The sequence below is a fragment of the Podarcis erhardii genome, assembly GCF_964252035.2.
Source record: "Podarcis erhardii genome assembly, chromosome: 2".
In the NCBI taxonomy this organism is placed as follows: domain Eukaryota; kingdom Metazoa; phylum Chordata; class Lepidosauria; order Squamata; family Lacertidae; genus Podarcis; species Podarcis erhardii.
This window is the reverse complement of record NC_138498.1, coordinates 94,993,835-95,016,888: the sequence shown is the minus strand read 5'-3', so window position 1 is coordinate 95,016,888 and position 23,054 is coordinate 94,993,835. Positions and strand designations below refer to the sequence as shown.

General features: G+C 42.5%; 1 protein-coding gene across 7 annotated transcripts in view; it reads left to right on the top strand.

The window, feature by feature from the left end:
• LOC309336529 (contactin-6-like) overlaps positions 1-23,054 on the top strand; it is a 193,849-nt gene that overhangs the window by 103,208 nt on the left and 67,587 nt on the right. For 6 of the 7 annotated variants that reach the window (XR_014154051.1, XR_014154052.1, XM_081852433.1 and 3 more), the window contains exons 5-7: positions 7,315-7,410; positions 10,942-11,145; positions 13,919-14,021. Coding sequence is in view for 5 of the 7 variants with exons in the window: in XM_081852433.1 (XP_081708559.1) it covers positions 7,315-7,410; positions 10,942-11,145; positions 13,919-14,021 (403 nt within the window). In the remaining 2 variants the exon portion in view is untranslated. The remainder of the gene's footprint in view (positions 1-7,314; positions 7,411-10,941; positions 11,146-13,918; positions 14,022-23,054) is intronic. The other variant, XM_081852435.1, reaches the window with a different exon arrangement.

Sequence of the window (23,054 nt, the reverse complement as noted above, 5' to 3'; positions counted from 1 at the left end):
CTCATCTACAGTGGTGCCTCGCAAGACGAAATTAATTCGTTCCGCAAGTTTTTTCTTCTTGCGAGTTTTTCATCTTGCGAAGCACGGTTTCCCATAGGAATGCATTGAAAATCAATTAATGCGTTCCTAGGGAGACCGCCTTCAGACCATATCCGGGGACAGTCTGTCCCCGGACCTCTTCTGAAGGCTGGCGGGGGGAGAAGGACTTTTCTCCCCACCGCCAGCCTTCAGAACAGCCTTCTGAAGGCTGGCGGTGGGAAGAAAAGCCCTTCTCCCGCCGCCAGCCTTCAGAAGAGTTCCTGCAGGGCTGCCTAGGCTACGGATAGCAGCCTGCTGCCCGGTGCGAGGGACGCTCTGAAGCAGAGCGCCCCTCGCGCGGGGCAGACATTCACAGCTTGGGGAGCCCTGCAGGACTTCCCCGCAGGGCTCTCCAAGCTGCGGATAGCAGCCTGCTGCCCCGCACGAGGGGCGCTCTTAAGCAGAGCGCCCCTCGCGCGGGGCAGACATTCGCAGCTTGGGGAGCCCTGCGGGGAACTCTTCTGAAGGCTGGAGGCGGGAGAAGGGCTTTTCTTCCCACCGCCAGCCTTCAGAACAGCCTTCTGAATGTTGGCGGTGGGGAGGAAAACCTTCCTCCCACCGCAAGCCCCGGGAACAGAGGAGAATCGCTGCGCGCCTTCTCCTCTGTTCCCGGACCTGTCCTGAAGGCTTGTGGTGGGAGGAGGGCTTTCCTCCCCACCGCCAACATTCAGAAGGCTGTTCTGAAGGTTGGCAGTGGGGAGGAAAAACCCTCCTCCCACCGCAAGCCCCGGGAACAGAGGAGAATCGCTGCGGGCCTTCTCCTCTGTTCCCGGACCTCCCACCGCAAGCCTTCAGGACAGGTGCTGTGCTTCCCCGCTGTCCCCGGAGATTTCCCTATGGGCTTTCGTATTGCGAAGCAAGCCCATAGGGAAATTCGTCTTGCGAAGCCGCCAAAAAATCGGAAAACCCTTTCGTCTTGTGGGTTTTTCGTTTAGCGAGGCATTCGTCTTGCGGGCCACCACTGTATTCTGCAGCAAATTGTGCCTTTCAACAATGGCAAAAGTTTGAGTAAAGCAGAGATGGTGTAACACTAAGGATTTTTAAAAAATCAAACCAATTTTAACAATGAGAAATAACACAACATTATTTCTTTAACTCCCATTTCAGTGTACTCATACCATGTTTAAACTCTATTCAAACCTCTGCCATTTTTTTTAAAATATCACCACTTTTCCCAATTCAGTTTCCTTCTGTTCCTGCTTTCTTCAAACCTGCTGTTGTTTAAAACCACAATTTCCCTCTACGTTGGTCTCCACCACTGCTTGACTCAAAGTTCTCCCTCTTCAATTCCTCAGCTGCCTCATGTGAAAGTGATAAAGGATGTGAAGCCCTCAAATATTTCATTGTATGAAGGTACTTTACTCAAACCTCTGCTGTTGTTTAGAATCACTGTTTCCTCCCCTCAGTTTCCCGCATACCTGCTTTACTCAAACTTCTGCTGTTGTTTTAATCTCCCCCGCCCTTTCCCACTGCCAGTGTCCTTTCTTTCTCATTCTCATGCCTTGGCTGCTGTTGTTGCACAGTCTTCCTCCTCTTTTGCTCCCCTCTCCTCCACCCCAGCTTCATGCAAATCCAGGATTGTGATGCAACACTACAGGTTCTCGAATGGGGACTTCACAATGACGGCTTGGCATTTTTATGTAGATAGGGAGAAAATTGAAGGTTGAGAAACCCCCACACACATAATGACAAACTGTGTTCAGGTTATTGTAAATGTTACATTGGGCGATACCCAACTAAGTCATATTCAGAGTAGGCCCACTGAAATGAATGCATATGACTAACATTAGGCATTTTTCAATTTTTAAGCAGCATATCCAGATATGTGCTTATCAAAAGTAATTTCTCTCCGAAGATCCCATTCTATAGAGAGACCAGATAAAGATGTCAGTCTCAATGGCAGCATTGTTCGCCATGATTTATTTTTAATAAAGGGTAATTTGGAGAATGCTCTTTCTCCTTCACACTTTGGAATGAGAAGAGTTAGATTAAGCAAGAAGCTATAGTAACATTTCTGAAAGCTTCAACAAGTACCTTATTATAAACTGATCTTCAAAATCTTATTTGTAGTAGTCTTAGATCCATCACATCCCTCTGTAGTATCTAAGAAGTGACTCCTCAAAGCAAAGGGAGAAAGGCACTCCTTGGTAACAAAAAGAAAAGGGGGGGGGGACATAAATGACAAGGTTTGAGAGTTACTGATTCCACTTCTAAAACATTAAATCTGGCTTGTGATGCACTAACTGTGCTTCTAAGGTATGTTTATTTGTGAGAAAAGGATGCTAGCGTGGCAGAGTTTGTTTTGAAATCCCCCCCCATGAGATTTATGGAGTGGGATCTGAGTGTGGGTGACGAAGCACGCAGCAATGCAGCAATGTTAACTGATCAATATTAATGATCCATGATAATGCATCCCACCTCTCCGTGTAGAAGGCCCAGGACAATCCCCGTCCTATAAAACGGGTATGGGTCTAAAGTCCGTAACTTTGAGCCAGTGGCAAATCTGACTTCTTCGTGGCAATTTTCAGGAAAGAGGTTACAACCCCATCTCTAAAGCCATGTTCAGATAAAAATGTATTGTGCGTGGAGAGGACAGGAGCACACCATGCCTAACTCATTGCACACTTGCCAGCTCTGCTTCGGATCTTCTTGCACTGAGATGCAAGGAGTGAAGGGGGGGGGGGGTTCTAAAGCTGTGTAAACACTCCTGTTGGCTCTGAATCCAGTGTGCTCCCAGCTCTGGTTCAAGAAGCAGTGTGCACACAATGTGAGACTCAATCCACACCTATCCTGCCATTTAATTACAAAATACCGTATTTTTTGCTCTAGAAGACTCACTTTTTCCCTCCTAAAAAGTAAGGGGAAATGTGTGTGCGTCTTATGGAGTGAATGTAGGCTACGCAGCTATCCCAGAAACCAGAACAGCAAGAGGGATCGCTGCTTTCACTGCACAGCGATCCCTCTTGTTGTTCTGGTTTCTGAGATTCAGAATATTTTTTTTGTTGTTTTCCTCCTCCAAAAACTAGGTGTGTCTTATGGTCTGGTGTGTCTTATAGAGAGAAAAATACAGTACTTTGTTTCAGTGTGTTTCCCCCCAACCCAGCTTGGGTTTACACATTGTGTAAAACAATGAGCAGGTTACATTTTAAACTAGTAATGCATTTGCTGCCTAACTGCACTCTGTCACCACCTGTGTCTCTTCTCCCTGCTTTCCGAGGGAGGTCTGAAGGGGGCTCAACTGTTGTTAGCATCCAGAACGCTGGCTTATGTTCTTTGTCAACTCTGGCTGCGCCTGTCTCTGATTGGAATCCCGTCGTATTGTTTTAAGAAAAGCAATGTTCATCATGAAAGCCCTGAGTGAAATTTCCAGAGTTGGCAAGATTCAATTACACCAGCTGAACAACTTGCCTGTTCTGTCAACTTGCTTCCCAGCCTTCTCTAGCATTGTCCCCATATGGTTCAGTGTATATCAGTAATGTTCTTGCGATAATCTAATTTGGTTAACACAAGGAAACATATGTTTTCCCTGCCATAAGCATATCTTGTCTTGCTGTGGTCTGCGAATGCTTTCCTCAGATGGTGATGACTTGCCACCCTGTGCAGCTGAGCCCTGGCATCGCCATGCCACACGTGGAAGGATCACATTCGCACCTGAGCATTCTGCTCAGTCTACATGATACCGTTACAGATTTGACTGATTAGCCAGCGCCCTGCCAATAGCCACATGCCAGAATGCAATGATCAAAGAGGATTGCCAGGGAAAGAGAGGAAGGGGCAATTGGAACAGAATTGCAGCCGACAGCAAAATGCAATGTGAGCAAAGTCGATGCTCACAACGTAAGACAAATGCAGGCAGAGGAAAAGGAGAATTATGGAGAGTCAGGTGATAACTTATTCATAGATTTCTGTGGAAAGCACAGTTAGCAAATATACCATCTGTGAAATAGAGCTGGCGTTCCTTAAATGTCTATTAGCAATTGCAATCCACTCCGAACACCTGATCTCTGCTCCACACTCCTTGATAACAACAACAAAATAAACCATTATGCTTTAATAGCTTATGTAATGTTATGTAATAGTATCGTTTTAGGTAATGCAATAACAATATGAGATTGTAAACGATCATGTAGATTTTTTCTTTTTTGCTTTTTCCGGAGCCCATTACATCATTAACACTTTGGCCATTAAAAAGCTGATTAATGATTTTCAATATGCTACAAATCTGGCTTTCAACTTTGTTTCCAACAGATATGTCATAGTAAACATTTTAGTTGCGGGGGGGAGGTAATAGGAATGCACATCTTTCGGTGTGGCTGTATTTTTGTGAAAATCAATACTACTTAATTATTTGCTTTCTTCTGATACTCTTAACCTACAGTGGTTTTTCTATTTTAAAATATCAAGCTGCATGGAATACTTTTCTTTTTTGCAGGAAAATAAAAATAAAAGATCAGTCTCTAGGTGTATTTCCTGTGTTAGTAATTTGAAGCCCAATTGTCCCAGCATGAGGAATACCAATGCCTGTTTCATGATGTGTGCATCCAAAGCAATCCAATAAATTAGACCCATGTTCAGCCAATGGGCATGTGATTCTGGGACTTGTGAAATTACTGTCAGTATGTAGCCTCATTAGACTTCACACATATCCATCCCCCTGAACAGATGGGTAGCCGTGTTGGTCTGCCATAGTCAAAACAAAATAAAAAAATTCCTTCCAGTAGCACCTTAAAGACCAACTAAGTTAGTTCTAGGTATGAGCTTTCGTGTGCATGCACACTTCTTCAGATACACTGAAACAGAAGTCACCAGACCCTTCTATATAGTGAGAAGGTGGGGAGGGGTATTACTCAGAAGGGTGGTGGGAATGGGTGATTGGCAAATAGCTGTGATGAGCCTGTTGACGACTCTTAACGACTGCAAAAGGTCTTACAGATCTTTGCAGTCGTTAAGAGTCGTCAACAGGCTCATCACAGCTATCTGCCAATCACCCATTCCCACCACCCTTCTGAGTAATACCCCTCCCCACCTTCTCACTATATAGAAGGGTCTGGTGACTTCTGTTTCAGTGTATCTGAAGAAGTGTGCATGCACACGAAAGCTCATACCTAGAACTAACTTAGTTGGTCTTTAAGGTGCTACTGGAAGGAATTTTTTTATTTTGTTTTGACCATCCCCCTGAAGTTGTTTTTGAGCAACCGTACCAGTTTGCAGTCCAGAACAAAACAATGTAAGCATGTGTTCTTCTACCTGTTTTGTAGAAAGTTGTTTTATATGAACACTGTTCAATTTATTCCCTTAATGGAAATTTCCTTTTAATCTTTAGACACATCCAAACATTTTGCTTTACTAGAAGAACAAGGGCATTTGAGTTCATCAGCTCAGTTGCATCATTATCTTGAGTTTATACATTAATCCAGTTTTTCCTTCACTTAGTTTTCACTTTTATTTTATTGTGGATCCAGATTGTTAATACTTACATGGAGTATGACTAAGTACTGTTGATATTAGTAGAACTAAAGTCTGGGTCCAACTCCATATAGGAGTAGTGTATCTTGATTTTCTTCAAGATTAAAATGGGCCATATAGTCCATTAGATCTGCTTATTTGAAATTTAGATTTATAATAAAATATATTGATCCTTAGGGCTTGCCGATCAGAAGGTCGGCGGTTCGAATCCCCGTGACGGGATGAGCTCCCATTACTCTGTCCCAGCTCCTGCCAACCTAGCAGTTCGAAAGCACGTCAAAGTGCAAGTAGATAAATAGGTACCGCTCCAGCGGGGAGGTAAATGGTGTTTCAGTACGCTGTTCTGGTTTCACCAGAAGCGGCGTAGTCATGCTGGCCACATGACCCAGAAGCTGTACGCCGGGCTCCCTCAGCCAATAAAGCGAGATGAGCACCGCAACCCCAGAGTCATCCACGACTGGACCTAACTGTCAGGGGTCCCTTTACATTTACCTTTTATATTGATCCTTTCATTTTGTTCTCCAATTTCTGTTTAACTTGAACATAAGAGTAAAGTACTCCGTTGAGGGCAGGCAAAAAGCTATGGGAAGGAAGATAGTATGGTCTAAACTAGTATATTAGAGAATAAAAAGGGAGAATCAGGTTTGTCTAATAAAGATCTTATTGTTCACCTGTTAACGGCTCATAACTTGTTTTAGCCACATACTGGAGAACTCTTAATACAGACCTTTATGAAGAATGATAGTAGAGATATGGGACATAATTCTTATGGATAAGCCAGCAGCACCCCAAAGAGAACACTGCACTTTGGGGGGAGGGACACCACAACATTCTGTATGACATGGTTTAATTTACTTGAATATGTGTAATCTATTGAACATGGCTTCCATACTTCAGCTTCTCACATGACACTGTGGAACAATACATTTGTTTGATTTATTCTCACTGGATGGCATCACTTTATGCCTTGATTCTAATGTACTATTCTTTAACGCTGTCTCTATACTTTGGGGGGGGGGCTGAGTTGGTAATAATGTTATTGTTGTTTCCTTTGTCAATAAAAGATGGTAAAAAGGAGGGGGGAGGTCATGCTCAGATTTCAGTGTGCCTAGGAGAAATGCACTAGCATTTTTTCCTGTAAAACTGGCTGAATGTTCAAAGCTGGTGGTAGAGGAAGAGGGAGAATAAAATGCTTTTTAAAAAAAAAACAACTGAGGATGAGCATAAACTTTAAACATGTTAACTGTTGTATGAATACATAGCTATAATCTCTGACCCTAAGAGGGTGCACAGTGTATTTATGAGACTGAAACTGCTTACACTTCAATTCAGCCACCTCTGAGTAGACAATATCTTCAAGGAGATGAGAACACAAAAATTGTAAAAAGCCAAGCTCTCAGTATATAGAATCATAGAATCATAGAGTTGGAAGAGACCACAAGGGCCATCGAGTCCAACCCCCTGCCAAGCAGGAAACACCATCAGAGCACTCCTGACATATGGTTGTCAAGCCTCTGCTTAAAGACCTCCAAAGAAGGAGACTCCACCACACTCCTATATATTTCAGCTAATAGGAAACTTACCAGTGTTGCGCTGGCATACTTCAAATGAAGCTTACCAAGAAAGCAGGCACTTTCCAAGAGCCAAAAAGGACCTAGGCATTTTCATGCTCATTCCTCCGAAGTCCTCCCAGTATGAACAGCAAAATGGTCTCCATGGTTTGGAAATAGAAATACCTGACAGATTTTTAATTATTTCTCTCTCCTTAAGATCTTGAAAACTTTGAAACCAAAGCAAGAAGCACCGTATCAGTCAGAGAAGGACAAGGAGTCGTTCTGCTCTGTGGACCTCCACCACACTATGGAGGTAGTATACGACATTCTTATTGTCCCCCCTCCCCAGTATTTGTATACTGTAATTTGATGAATGTGCAACACATTTTGGGGGCATGATTTATCCTCATGCAGGTTCAGTATGCATAGGGTTTATGATCAGAACTAGAGAACCTGCCCATTACCATGCTGCAGAATATAAGGCTTCAGTAGTACAGTTCTGAAAGTTGAAATATACATATAGCTTGTAGGCTTTGCAGATACAGATACAGATACAGATACAGATACAGATACAGATACAGATACAGATACAGATACAGATACAGATACAGATACAGATACAGACAAGTATAAAGTATTTCTGTTGTTCCTGCAGTTCAAGACATAACACAGACTCTGGCTCACTTCTCAAGACTGACCTTGACAGACAGCACAAGTCCCCGGATTGATAAACTGATGCGCCTTAATCACTTCTATAGTCATCACAGGGCTGTTGCAAGTGGCTTTGCTGACCATCCACTTGTTGGCTTATCTCAACCTTAGAGTAATTTGTGCTCATGAAGGAAATTAACCCCTTCCTCCACGTCCAATTCCTCCAACAACAGCTACCCCCTCACTATTTTTTTCTAAACTACAAAGCCCAACTGTTGTAATGGGGTGTGGCTCCAGCCCCTTGATCATTGTGCTTGTCCTTTTCTTCAGACCAGGGGGCGGGGTAAGGGAGAAAGTGACTTACCCCAAATACCCTCTTATCACTTTTTAATCCCCCACCAGCCATTTTGGAGCATTCAATGGGTTTTAATGTGTCAGTTTAAATTGACAGAATGCAGAGGTCTCCATAGATTGTAATAGGCAGATTTAAAATTGCTGCAGACGCCCAAACAGGAGGAATGGGTGGAAGAACTGGCCAGAGTTGATGTGCACGCAGAACTAGGCGTGTGTGTGTTGAGAAGGGGGGATGCAAGTTGGCTTTCCTCTGGGTTTTTATTTTCAGCTGGAACTTGCCGGAACTAAGTTCCGGCACCTCTCAGGTGGGTACGATTGCTGTTATAAGACAACAAACAAGGCATTCATTGTGAGTTCCGACACGTCTCTTTCTAGGAAAATAGCACTGCCTTTTCTCATCTTGTTTCTGTTCTCAGACATAATGCCTCTTTGAGGACGCCAGCTTCCTGTGCCAGCCCCATCCCTACTCTAACACACCTTTTCAATATTTCACATACTCCATTTCCCTCCCTAGATTTTATTAACTTCCTAACTACCTTATGGGGGAGGGATACTTTCAGAAGGGAAGCATCTTTGATAGATCCTAAGTGACATGCTGTTTCTAATTATAGTCACATAATATTATAGGAAGTCAGCATAAAGTTCCAGAGAAACCACTAGTGTTTACAGACTCATTATCATACTACGCTGATGTTGCAACTGGAACATAAATAATGTTTGTAAAATGGCACTGATGATGGCAAGGAGCTGGAATGGGGAAAGAGTCGACGTTTTGAAATGAATCAGTTGGCAGAGAGTTTCGCTCGGCTCATGAATTATACATTTAATTAAGGGATGCTAAACTGCTAGATTTCAAAACTTCTGATTTACTATGTTTTATTAAAAATACAATTTCCATGCTGCTCCTGCCACTGCCGGAGCCCGATAGAAAGAGCTCAGCAGTCAGCTGTCAAACTGCAGACAGCAGGAAGGAACAATTGCGACAGAAGGTGAACAGAAGCCACTGGACAGAAGAGCAGTGAGTCAGACAGATCAGAGCTGCTGGGGGGTCAGAAAGGAGGTGAGCTACCAGCGCCCACTAGGAAGCAGCTACTAGGGAAAGAGGAAAAGTAAAAGTGAGCATATGAATTGTCGGTCCTCAAAGCACAGTAGTGCAAAGGAAATAAAAAAAGTGTAACTCCCAAAGTGGGAAGTATTTGAAGTGCAGAGGGTGTCTGTGAATGTCTACCATCACCTGTGTGGTTGTGCAGACTCTGAATGCCTATGATAGCCTTTTTAAAAAGTACTGTATAAACCCACTTAAAATGCCCATGCAGACTGTCGTCTGTCAGGTCAAAGTTTTAAAAACCAATCCATAGCTCATTGGATAGAACTGGAGAAGATGGGGTTAATTTAGGCAGGGAGCCCTCTTTGGTTTTAGACTCTGAAGGGCTCTTTCTTCCTACTAGTCTGGTCAAGTGTTTTCATAACTTAATGGGGGAATGACCTGTGGTTGGCACACTGACAGCGAGAACCCTTCATGTGGAACATAATACTTGGGATTTGTTTTGCTTTTTTGAGTGTTAAGTATGTTCACTGTTTTCCGAGTCCGCACAAGTGCAATGGCTTTTATCGGCTAATTGAGGCAGCATACTGAGCCTAAACCATCCACTTTTGTTTGCCTTTGTTTTCACTTGCAAATTGGCATTGCTATTTGCATATGATGATCTAAGGCAACTGTGCTGTACAGACAAAGGTCTATGAAAAGTGGGCCCCTGTCTAAATCGACTGCATTGGGCCTGAATTTTAAGTACTGCTATCCCTATACTTCCTGTCCCACACATATGAGCCAAGATAGGGAGTGAAAAAGTTTGCCTCCTCTAGACACACCCTTTAGTCTTGAGTTGCTTAGATGAAGTCCTTCCAAAGGAAGTAGTGAAAGAAAGGGAAGGGTGAGTTTTGCCAGACTTTATAAAGTCATTCCAAAGAAAGCAGTCTGAAGACAGAAGACTTATAATTGGAAAACAATGTTTGGAGCTTTCTCAAGGGTAATGTAATCCACCCACTCGCTGTATTTGTCTTCCTTAGAACTAATTCAAAATCAGTTGTTACATATAATTATCAGCTGTATTTGCAGATGTACGTGTGTCCAAGGACTGACAGTATTATATTAACCCATTGAGGATACACTTCCTCCTATCTGATAAAAATGTGTTCCACTGCAACGTACCCAGCAACTTAGAATGAGAAAGGGAAGCTGTTAAAGTAGCCCAACACATAGGCTCCTTGCCTCCACACTGCTATTCACATTATCCCCAGGGCTGCTTCTCTCGAACCTGCTATACTTGATGGCAATTCATTCTAGTGTGTGACTCATCTCCATTAAAAACTGTTCCGTTGGAGATGAAAATGGGTGATTTGTGGTGGCTCAAATCATTACTGATTTTGCATTCAACAGGTGTAGAATATGTATCTGTCAACTGGTGTTCTTCCTGCCACCTAGATCCCTGGCTGGATTTTAAAATGTTCTGCTATCCATGATTTGCTGTTGACATCACTGCATCTACATGTTTTCCTAAACCTAAGGTGCTCTCATTGCAAATGGCAAATGGCAAAGAGAGTGGTGTTATTTCAGCATTTCATTTTCATTTAAAGAGTGGGGAGAAAACCACTTGAACAGGAAGAGGACAATGAATGAATCAGGATGAATGAAACACTGCTTGAAGGTTTACCGTTAGAGCCTTGCTGTTCTATGTTAGTTAACTTTATCAAAAACCAAAATCACAGTTTGCCTCCAATAGTGCTATCTCTCAGAGTTTTGCTAGGAAAATATGTGTAATAAGTGTTTGATGTTTTCCAGATTTATCCTATGCTTGGATTTTCAATGATAATCCCTTATATGTTCAGGAGGACAGTCGTCGATTTGTATCTCAAGAGACAGGAAATCTATACATCGCCAAAGTGGAACCTTCTGATGTGGGCAACTACACATGTGTTGTAACCAACACAGAAGCCAAACAAAGTGTGCAGGGCCCACCCACACCCCTTGTACTCCGTAGTGATGGTAAGGCTTGTTTCGCGTACAATCTCAATTAAACCACCTTAAAAAATGCAGCCTGCTGACTTGTTAAGAGGACTCTCTCTTGGTGATCCCACACAGAGTGAGGTTGGCAGCCGAGGGGTCCCGAAGAACGCTTTCTCCGTGGTAGCCCTGCAGGTTTAGAATGGCCTCCTTTCATGGGTTAATCATGACTGTATATTATTTTCATTCAGAAGACAGGTTTAGATGCACTTATTTGCTTCTCCCACCTGCGTAATTTGTGATTGTTATTAATGTTATGGTGCTTGCTTGCTTGCTTATTTATTTATTTATTATTGTTAACTGTGATTTTAATGTTACCCTTTGCTACACTGGGACTCTTGAATGAAGAGTGAACTATAAATACTTGCATAAGATATCACCTTAATATTTTTGAAGTGCAGTAGATTATCGCAACATTTGTGTTACCCATTTACATTAATCAAAGAGCTCCTTTTGAGTCTGAGTCTGCTCACCATTGCTAAAATGAAATAATTGAGCAAATAAGCAAAGGACGACAGAGTGGCTTAAATACACTGCAAAAGTTTTTTTCAAATGCCATTGAATTTTTTTAATGAATTTTATTTTGGTGACATGCTAGGAATCCTCTGTTAGAGATTGCTAGTCCCTGGGATTTCTGGGAAGAGCAAATGACTGTTAGGCCAGTCAGTTTGTAAGGAAGATATGTCAACAGTAAACCAAGCACATTGCAGGGGGAAAATAAATCCTAATCCACATGCTAATGTTATTATTCCAAGAATGCTCAGATTCAGATGTGACAGGCTTTCATTGTTTAGAGCTACAAAGCAGAACACTAGATTTAATCCAGTTTAGTCACTGAAGTGAAAGGCACTCTTTTTTTAAAAAAAAAGCTTTTAATTAAATGTTTGCAGTTGAAAATACATAGCTGAGAAATCTTTTGGTGAAGTGTTTTTGAAACGGGTTGGCTCCTTCAGGCCATGGCCCCTCTTAAGTGTAGCCAAAAGGGCTCTCATAAAATAGCAACAACTACTGCAAGGCATTATGTTCCATACTGTAAAGCTGTGGGACATTTTCAGCCCAAGGGCACATTCCCCTGTGGGCACCTTGCAGGGACCACTGTCAACAGTGGGAAGGATGATTGGCATAACTGGGAAAAGCAATGTATGTGACTTTGTACAACTGCCTACATTTCAGGAGGACAAAAATATTTTTTGTTCCTGTAGCAGGGACATATTTGGCCCCTCGCCTTTTCCTCAAAGATGACTCAAGAGGATTGCAACCCAAAGGTAGGGGGTGGAGGAGAGAGCCATTTGAGGCAGAGCGTGCAAGATCTCACACAATTTTGGGAAAGATATCATGCAAAATCTTGACAATCTCGCCCCAAATCAGTGCCGATGGTGGTGCCACTTCTCCACCAGCAGAGGACGTGGCAGGGCATGCAATGGTGGCAGAACAGGTGGTGGCAGCAGGAGCAGGTATGTGGTGTAAGGAGCAGCAAAACTTGTATAAACTACCTACGTGAGTCAGAACCCCGAAATCAGACAGGAAGTCTACATGTGTAGCAGTGGCTCCCTGCTGCAGAACACCAGGCCTACACCTTTGGAGATCTGTCAGGCCCACTGATGTGCTCCCCCTTCAGATATATACCAGATGCTTAAGATGCCAGAGATTTTTCTTACCAGCAGTTTGAGTAATCTCCTCATTTTTAACCTGCATAAAGTATAAAAAGGTAAAGGGACCCCTGACAGTTAAGTCCAGTAGCAGAAGACTCTGGAGTTGTGGCGCTCATCTCGCTTTACTGGCCGAGGGAGCCGATGTTTGTCCGTGGACAGTTTTTCCAGGTCATGTGGCCAGCATGACTAAGCAGCTTCGGGTGAAACCAGAGTGTGTATAGAAATGCTGTTTACCTTCCTGCCGGAGCAGTATCTATTTATCTACTTGCACTATGACGTGCTTTCGAACTGCTAGGTTGGCAGCAGCAGGGACTGAGCATAGGGAGCTCACCCCGTCGTGGGGATTCAAATCACCGACCTTCTGATTGGCAAGCCCAAGAGGCTTAGTGATTTAGACCACAGCGCTACCCGCGTCCCTTGCATAAAGTATAGGTGTTTGCTCAGCACATCTATATTACATGGTTAATGTGGTTGGTGAGTAATAAGTTGTGCAGCCTGGTGGCATACTGTTACATCTATATGAAAAAAAATATTTTTAAAGCATTTGAATATGTATTTAAAAAGAGAATAAAGCAGAAAAAAATACTTTAAATTCAGTGGAAATGGGATCTATTCAGCTAGTTTTGTTGAAGAAAGGCTTAAAATGATATGCGGTGGAAGGTATGAACAAAAATGTTTTGCAATTTCATCTAATGAGGGGTTTGCCCAGTTTCTCAGATGGAAACCCATTTCTCACGAGGGTTGGAGTGTGAAAGACATCCGACTTTAGGGCTGCATTTTTACAGAAATCAAGCCATCTTAGGAATTTGAAAAAGAATGTAATGTGCTGCATGACAACTGCCGAATGCTAGCTTCTTTTTCACAATATGGTTCAGGAGGTCAATGGGAAGTCACTTGTATGATTTGATTTGTAGACTTCATATTAAGCACTTGCATGGTGATGAAGTTTTCCACAGTAGCCTGCCCATGTTCTCACTGGAAGACATTTACTAGCTTCCATAAGAAGAAGTGAGGCCACAATTTTTAATGTCACACTGGTAATCTGTTGTAGTAAGACAGGTCTGAGGCACAACTGTAGCGCTCCCTGTTTTGATGTTCAACAGGTGTGATGGGGGAGTACGAACCAAAGATTGAAGTGCGTTTTCCAGAAACAACACTGGCAGCAAAAGGCTCATCCGTTAAACTGGAATGCTTTGCCCTTGGAAAGTAAGGTCCTTCTTTTTTTTTCTAAAATAAAAATAAAAAATCACAATGCTTGTTTGCTGTAATAAAATAAGGACATTTCTCAAATAGCCTACCAAATGGGTATTGATTTGGATTTGAGTGATATCCCATGGTCATAGAAAGGTTTTTTAAATTACCTTACCTAGAAATCCTGCAGGTCTGCCTTATAGAGGACAAATATACCATCTCACCAGAGCAGGAAGCTGCCCAAACAACCCTCCTGCTGTATCCCTGCTGTTAGGCTGTGGGGAATGGGTGAATTTTCCACCAAGTCATTGGTTTTTCATGTCAACTTTTAATAGGTTGTTAGCAGTTTCCTGATAACCAAGCTCCTCCAGCTAAGCATTCATTCTCACAAAACTATAATATATCTTTCTGAAAGAATGCTGATTTTTAAGAATGTGTGTGTGTGTGTGTGTGTGTGTGTGTACATTTTACCAATGGTATTAAATCCTTCAGTATGAGAAACTTATGCAAACTACTGCAAATGCTTCTGCTGTCCCACTTTATGTTCCATTTATGCAAAACTGGTGGCTTTTAAACTTCAGAGTACACCTATGCTTCAACATATAAGGCTTAATTTCTGATAATTTGATCCAAATAACTACAATATGGACACTAGTTCTTCAGATCAAGCATGCATTTCATTTCCCCCCTTAAACAGGGATAACTTAGAACAGGGGTGTCAAACTCAAATTCATTGGGGGCCGCATCAGCAGTTTGGTCACCATCAAAGGGCCGGTTGTATCTGTAGGACTATGTTGTATCTGTAGGACTATGTTGTATCTATAGTCCTACAGATACAACATAGTCCTACAGCAGACCCCCCTCCCCCCCCCACATACATCATATGTACTTACAGTACAGGAGAGAAGGGTTCAGGCAGCCGTTGGATCTGTCACATCACAGGATGGCATGCGCTCAATATAAAAACAAGTGGAGGTTTCCTGAATGCGTGTAAAGTGGAGGTTTCCTGTGTAGAATGGCCGGCACCCCTAGAGGGCAGACGTTCTCTGGCTTGTAGGCTGCCGCGCATGCGCTGAAGAGGCCGCTTTCTTGTGTCAAAAAAAAAAGTGAGAATAAAAGGTGAAGACTGGCGGCCGGCGGCGGCTACATGGGCCTTGTGTTTGACACCCGTGACTTAGAATCATAGAATCGTAGAGTTGGAAGGGACCCAAGGATCATCTAGTCCAACCCCCTGCAATGCAGGAAACCCAGCTAAAGCATCCATGAAAAAACATCCGAGGAATGAGAGTCCACAACTTCCCAAGGGAAACCGCTCCATCTTGAATTATAGTTTCGGAGTGAAAGTCCATACCATTAAAATCACGGTCAGCTCTGCCATGAGACAAGAGGAGACAATTACCTCAGGCATTGGGTGAGGGGGCGACAAATTTCCACTCCTTCTCTTCATCCTTGCCATGGCTCCTACATCTAATTTCCCTCACCTTCCCAGCGCTTTACTGGTTAACTGATATGCAGCAGAAGTGCCTGTGCCTTGACTTTACCTCTTTTCCTCTTCCTCACTCTGAGGAACAACTCAGAGTTCTGGACACTTGTGTATTTCCAAGTGGAAAGTACAATGATGTGTGTTGTCTCTGCATCACCTGCAAATATACGCTTACAAAACAAGCTGGGAAAGAGCTGTTAGCGTTATCCAAGCACTAAGAAAGCTCCTGAGTGCCATTCTGTATTGTGCTGAATAGAGTCTGCCCACCTCTTGTCATGACGGATGGGTATATTCTTACCATTGAGTTTTCCAAGCAGAGAAATTGCTGGCCTACACAACAGGCAGAAAGTGTGGTCCACCACTGCAGTGCAGGGAGGAGTGCCCGACCCAACCATCATGGTTGCCTGGTGCAAGGGAACTGGGACAGGCATGTCCCTAGGCATAGGTAGCATTGTTAGTCGCAAAGGGTTGGCAGTGTGTGGTTAATGCTGTTACTTGTAGCACCCTCAGCTCCTTGAAAAAGAGGAGCAGAGGCCTGTGAGGAGGAGGGAATCATACAGCGACTTCTCTCAGGCCAGGAACCATCAATGGGTACCCAACAAGGATGAGACCCACCCTTCTCATCACCTTTAACAGCAGTGAAGAGGCCTTATTTATTTTACAAATGTGCTGTATTAATAAAGTTGTAGCCATATTCACCCATATATTGTCTCACATCTTCATTTGGGTTTAGGGGAAATGTGCCCATCTCTTATTCATTTTTAAAATAAGAAATAATTAGGGCAATCAGAAAATCAATTTGCTTTGTTTTTTTAAACATCATTGCAAATGTAGTGTCAGCTCTTCAAGTTGACCCACATTAAGGAAAAGCTTAAACTAGGGTGAGGAAACAAATTAAATTGCACATCTTTAAGATGTGAAATGCTTAAAAAATAAATAAAGAAGCATTTTCTCACCAGCTAGCTTGCTTCTTTCCAATCCTCTTGGCAAGACACCACATCTGAAATGTCAGGTTCCTGTTCCGATTCCTAGATATATTTAGGTTTACTGTGACTTCTCTAGAGTATTATGACTAAATATTTTGGTCTGATTTAAAAAAACAAAAACCCCACAATGAGCATTTTCTAGAGAGTAAAATTTCCTCATAAAAGTTTCTTCATAAGTGTTAGATGGAATATTTGGAAAGAGAGTCCAGCAGATAAATGCTATTTCAGCCCTGCCTTCTTCTTATTCCTTGTTATGGGGGAAAACACAAATTGTGTGCATTATCTCTTAGTGGAATTAGTTTCAAAAGCTGAAGGTCAAAGGATTAATTTAGCTTTTGCTGTCTTTTATATTATTTGACAGCAGAAGACACAATTATAGTGAAATACCTGACAGAACAAAGACCAATTAGGGAGCTGGGGGGGGGGAGAGGAAGACTTACCCAAATTACAACCACAGCAGAGTTTAGGTTTTTAAAAAGAAAGCAACAATTTGTCATAATAGACCACAGAAATCACAGCTGGAGCTGAATTTGCCAAGAAAATAATGTAGGAACAGAGAATAAACTTGAAATTAACCCAATCCTAGGGTTTTGGTTCAGTCGAAAAAAGGGACAGAACAATCCTTTGGAGGTTGTGTGGAGAGTCCAGGCTGGGTAGAATGTCCTAAGTCCTGCTGGGCGCATTGGCCAGGGTGGGAGGTCAATGACAGCTCCCTCCCCCCTTTTCTTTTACTTGGTCATTGTAGTAATTGGTAACTGTAGAGTTAAATATTGTATCCAGTTATTATGGGTTGGAGCGAACACTCTACCTTCTAGCTTGTTGTGGTTACTTTCATTTTCTTGCGTTGTTGTGTGTTGGCCTTGCTTCTTCTGCATGCGACCCTCCTAACTGTGTCCTAGCATAGGAGCCCAGTTGCCAGGCAGGAGTATGCAGTGTGAGGAAGTCCCTTAAGTACCCTTATTCCGTTAGAGCTCTTTGCAAACATGCAATTTTGCTCAGGGCCGAGACCTAAATAATCAAGCAGGAAAACTGGAAGGCTGAACCACTTAATTATTATGCCCTTTTGGAACTTATTTCCCCCACCCCATGTCAGTGTTTGGTGCCAAAAGCCACCGGCACAGCTTTTCTCATCTCTGCTTTGTCTCATTTGTTTAACCAGGCATGGTCGTAATTATCTGAGCTGCAAATTTAATTTTATTGTGAAGTATCCTGAGAGGAGTGACATGAATGATGCAGCACAGATACTGTATGATTGACCGAGGGTTATTCTGCATGCGCCTTCATTTGAAGGGAGAGACAAGGTTTGCTTATTGGCTATTCCTGCGTTGTTCCAGTCAAACTGAAATTGATGCCCAGTGTGACTAGACTTGTCACTTCGAAGAAAATATTTTTCTTCTTCTCTGTTTTAATTTGGTAACTTATGGATTCCTGGGCCTGCTGCCTGTTCTGTAGGATATAAATAAAATAGTGACTGCAGCCAGTGTTCTTTCAATGCTTTGGAGCGTTCAGGCAAATAAATTATAGATTTATCTTCACTGCCATAGATGCACATTTCTGCACTGTGTCCACTTATTCATGCTGAAGTGTGTCGGGGGGGGGGTGTCTTAATTATTTGTGAAGCATAACACATTTGAGATCTTGTAATTCCTTTTACACAAAGCTATGTTTGCATCAGTGGCTATCATGCCAAAAACCACCCCTTTATCTGCATCTTTTAAATGAGGAAACATGGCCTCATTAATACTATTATTAGCATAATGCAAACATCAGTACCACAGTGACATCTGCAATTATATCCAACTTGCAACCAAACCACAGATTACACTAATGCAAATGCAAAAACCAGGTCAGATTGAGGACAGAGGGCATCATGTGCTGCGTTGTCACAGGGAATAATAAAAAAGTACAGTACACTAATGAAGCAAGTTATGGTAGTACAACTGTGCCACTACAAAGGAGTTGCAAAATGCTGCATATTACTCAAAAATTACCATAAAGTATGCTATCTCCAGGAAAGTAGTGAAACATGATTCTACCCAGTACGTTTCCGAGCACAATTCAAAGTGTTGGTGCTGACCTTTAAAGCCCTAAATGGCCTCGGTCCAATATATCTGAAGGAGTGTCTCCACCCCCATCGTTCTACCCGGACACTGAGGTCCAGCACCGAGGGCCTTCTGGTGGTTCCCTCACTGCAAGAAGCCAAGTTACAGGGAACCAGGCAGAGGGCCTTCTTGGTAGTGGCGCCCGCCCTGTGGAACGCCCTCCCTCCAGATGTCAAAGAGAACCACAACTACCAGACTTTTAGAAGACATCTGAAGGCAGCCCTGTTTAGGGAAGCTTTTAATGTTTGATGTATTACAGTATTATAATATTATTATTTTTTGGAAGCTGGCGGGGGTATAAATAATTTGGCAGATATAATTTGGCGGGGTATAAATTATTATTATTATTATTATTATTATTATTATTATTATTATTATTATTATTATTATTATTATTATATTGACAGTTTACAGACTGGACATGGCAGGACAATATTACAATTTTTTTAAAAAAAGTCTTAAGCTAGTGCTTTAAGACAAGAAGTAGGAAATAAAGATATAGAGCTGTGCCACTCTTGCAGTTTGGTGTGGTTGGGAAAGATTTGACCAAACTGTTTAAGTGATAAAGTGGAATGTTTCGGTGGGTAAAATCGCTGCCAAAATTGGGAACAGGTTTTCGAGGGGTGTGTTGAATCCTTTCTGGAGCAGGAGTATGCCATTTACCATTTTAGAAGTACTTGCACCAGGACTTTTGGCTATGCAACAGAATTTCCCTTCCCACTTCTCATGTGCGTCCCCTCCCTCCCAATCCCTCTCCAAATATACTACATAGGGTTCAGAGAACCCCCCTAATGTGCTTAGGGTGGCCAAACAAGACTTCACCAGCATTGGGTACATTGCAATAACAATTTAGTGTCTGAAAGTTGGCAGCTTGTGGGAAATTCAAGTTGAAGCTGGCCTAAATCAAAGCAGTCAAGCTTCTGGCAAGAATTCAGGTTCTGAACGTCTTCAGGGTTTGTTCTTCAAAATGGGAATTGAAATTTTGCTTTGAAATTTCTCATTTAAAAAAATGGACTGGCATAATTGAAAAACCCTGTAAAGTTTGAATATTGCAAATATTAACTTCATGTCGAAAAGTATCCCATAAGTATTTCAAGCATATTTTGCCCAGTTATATGCTTTCCTTCCGAATCACTATCGCATCCAGTATCAGGGGAGAAACATACAATATACTGTTGTTAGCAAAGGTTATTTTTTCTGATTATATTATTTGACACAACGTATAAACACTAGAGTATGGAATTACTTACTAATGGGTATTTGTAGAACTGAAGTAATAAAGTGAAATCTGCCCTTAATTCAAACACTGTTTTTCCAGTGTCTTTAAATTATCTCATAAAACATGGACTCTTATTAAAATGAACAGTAGCAAAACCTCTCTCTTTGGATATGAAATTTTAATGTGGTCTTTTTGCAAGAGTTCTTTTTCCCCCTTGTTAAAATATTTCCACTTCTTAGTTGCAATGGATCACTGCTAAGCAGGCCTTTCATAATGAATTGAGAGTCATGTGTCGCCACAGCTTCAGAACCAAAATCTCATTCCAAGTATGTTTACTCAGGAGTCCAATTGATTCATATAAGACATTTCCATGTAAGGGTATAAATGACTGTAACCTCTTCACATGAACCTGAGGCCAGGTGAATGCCATTATTTTCGTAGTTGTTCTTATATTGTTCTTGGAATGTATGAACAACTCTAAGAGTAGCCTTAACAAATTATAGTTCCCAGGATTCTTTGGGGGAAGCCATGACTGTTGAAAGTGGTATGACACTGCTCTAAATGTATAGTGCAGATATGACCTGTGTGCATAATTTGGCTCCATCCCATTTTTGCATTGACCTGGGGTTTATTTATTTTTTATTTTTTTGCAAAAATATGCATTTAAATAACTTTCAAATAAGTATTTTTTACTTTCAAAATAGGCATTTTTAACTGTATTTTTCTCGCAAAATACATATTATGAAGTGTATTTTGATTATATATAATCAGTCAAGAACTTCATAGAAACATCTTAGAAGTGCAGATTCAGTTCTGATCTGTACATTAGTCCAGGAAGATCAGTTCATAGATTCTGACCAGATGTCAGGAACCAGACTAAAGTGTATTGCTCTGAGGAAGAATGGTGGGACCCCCCCCTCCCTCTGTGCAAGGGCCTGATCCTGAAGCTCCTCTGGAGCAGGAGGATAGTATCGACCTAGAGCAACGGTTTGCGGAAGAACACAGTTCAGAAAGTGACAGTTGGGCTAGGCTGGGAAAAGAACAACCAAGGGGAGAGGAACAGGAAGAGAGAGAGCTGGCTGAATCTCCCTCACTAGAAAGTGATCAGGCCATGAGCCCCTAGAGCCCGGCATCTGGATAGGGTAGCTTCTCGGAAGGCTCAGTGGTGGAGGGATCATATGGTGAGGAGAACGGATCCTGAATGCTTGTGCTGTGTTCAAGAAACCTCTCTCTTGCTGCAAAAGACTGCTTTCACTTTGTGCTGTTGCGTGTCGAGGTCCCCAGGGTCACCCCAAATAACTCACACATCACACAGAAATTTTGTTTAAGGTTTTTGGCATAATTTTGGCCACAACTTTATTAAAATACAAAAATGTGAGTGGTTGCTTAGGCATTGGTTGTGACTATCTGCCCCCCAGTGGGGGACAGACTGACATTCCACACGCCTGCGAAAGTCAGAAAAGGGGAATACATTTGGGGGTGGCGACGGAGCAGGGAGCCTGCCCTCAGCCCTCCCCAAATGCAACCAGGAGCTCTTGTGTGGCTCTAGCCCCTTGACAGGGTTCGGACAAAAGCAATAGTGAGCCCCTGTACTCCTTTAACAGAATCCATTGCAGCAGCAGCACTAGAGGGACAGGCACAGCCAATCCATGCCCCTCAACCAATCAAACCATAAACCAATGCCTAACTGCAACCTTACAAGTTGTGACGATTTGCTACGCAGTAGGCAAAAACCAAATGGCACCAGCCAATCAGCCAGATGGACAAAATTCCTACTGGGCCCCTGCCCCAAGAGCAGATGACTCCATGACAGGCATAGCAAAGTCAAAGCAAAGAACCCTAAAGATAGGGAGGGAGGGACGGGGAGAAAAGAGGAAGCTCTACACCTTGTGCAGGGAGTTTTAACATTTCTGGCTGTCAATCAACAAATGGCAACATTAACTTCTTCCCAACAACAAGGGAAGCCCAATCACAACAGTGGCCAATGATCGATTAGCCCGCCCCACAACTTTGGAGTGTCCTGTCGGCCCGCACCGCAACATGTGCTCTCCATGAAGGAGAACACGCTTTATCTACAGAGAGGGGGAAGGTAACCCTTGCCTGGCTACCTGACACCAGATCAGGTCAATTCATATCAAAATTCATAAAGATCAACTTCCTAAAGCATCCTTATTGATCCCACACAGCACTCTGTGATAATAGTCTCTACCCAGAATTGCTGAGGATTGGCTAGGTGACGTAGTGTTGGCTTTGGGCTTTTCTTTGAACAGCACGAACAAATTCATTGCACTTTCTTTTCTTCCCCAGCTGTTTGGAACTAAAACACAGCCTTCATGTTATCCAGGAGACACACAAGCTTTCTCAGTGTCAGCATCTTGTACATTTCCTCCACACACGAAAACATGTGAACGCTGCATTTTGGGTGTGATGTTGTGGGGCAACAGGAAGTTTATGGAACCTGTGGATTTGGTTTCTTTTCAGCAAGATAATATTGAAAGATGTTCAGCAATATTCTAATATTGAAAACTGTTCAGCAATATCCTAATACTCATCAGGTAAAAGGCCCCTGAATCCATCTGTTGACCCATATATAAAGGCTTCCTGTCTTTGCAGCATGCACCACATGTTCTCATTTGCTAGCCTTCACCTGTCAAATGGGCATATCCATACACATTCAGAGAGAATCCTCTACTACAGCCTGACCTAAATATTTCTGCAGTACAAAAGATATTCTCCTCTTCATGATAAGCAGCCTACCATTTCTCTATACATTGTCATACTGGGATTATGGCTTCTGCTTGCCTCCTATTAACACAAAGGGAACACATGGAGAGTTGCAGCAAAGATGCATGAACCCAAACGCAGGCAGCAATGGGAATTCCAGATATTATACCACAGCAAAGTGTCCTGGTTTAGTTGGGGCCGCCCTACTCTGCAGCACAATTGATAATCCACCCCTGCCTAGAACTCCTTATCACTCTCTTGATTCTTGTATCATTTCTTGCAGCTCAGCACAAAGCCATTATCCTTGGGAGAGAATAAAGCACAGCTAAGTGTTTAATGCAACAACTTATCTAAGTAAAGCAATGGTAATGCACACACTGCCTTTATGTGTCAGACAGCTTTAGTCTCATGGAAAAGAATAAAAATACACAGGCACACACAAAAGAAGGAAAGGGAGGAGGGAGAGGAGGAGGAGGAGGAGGAAAGGACTTGGGAAAGATCCCTGAGGAAGTAATTATGAGTATTTGATATGGA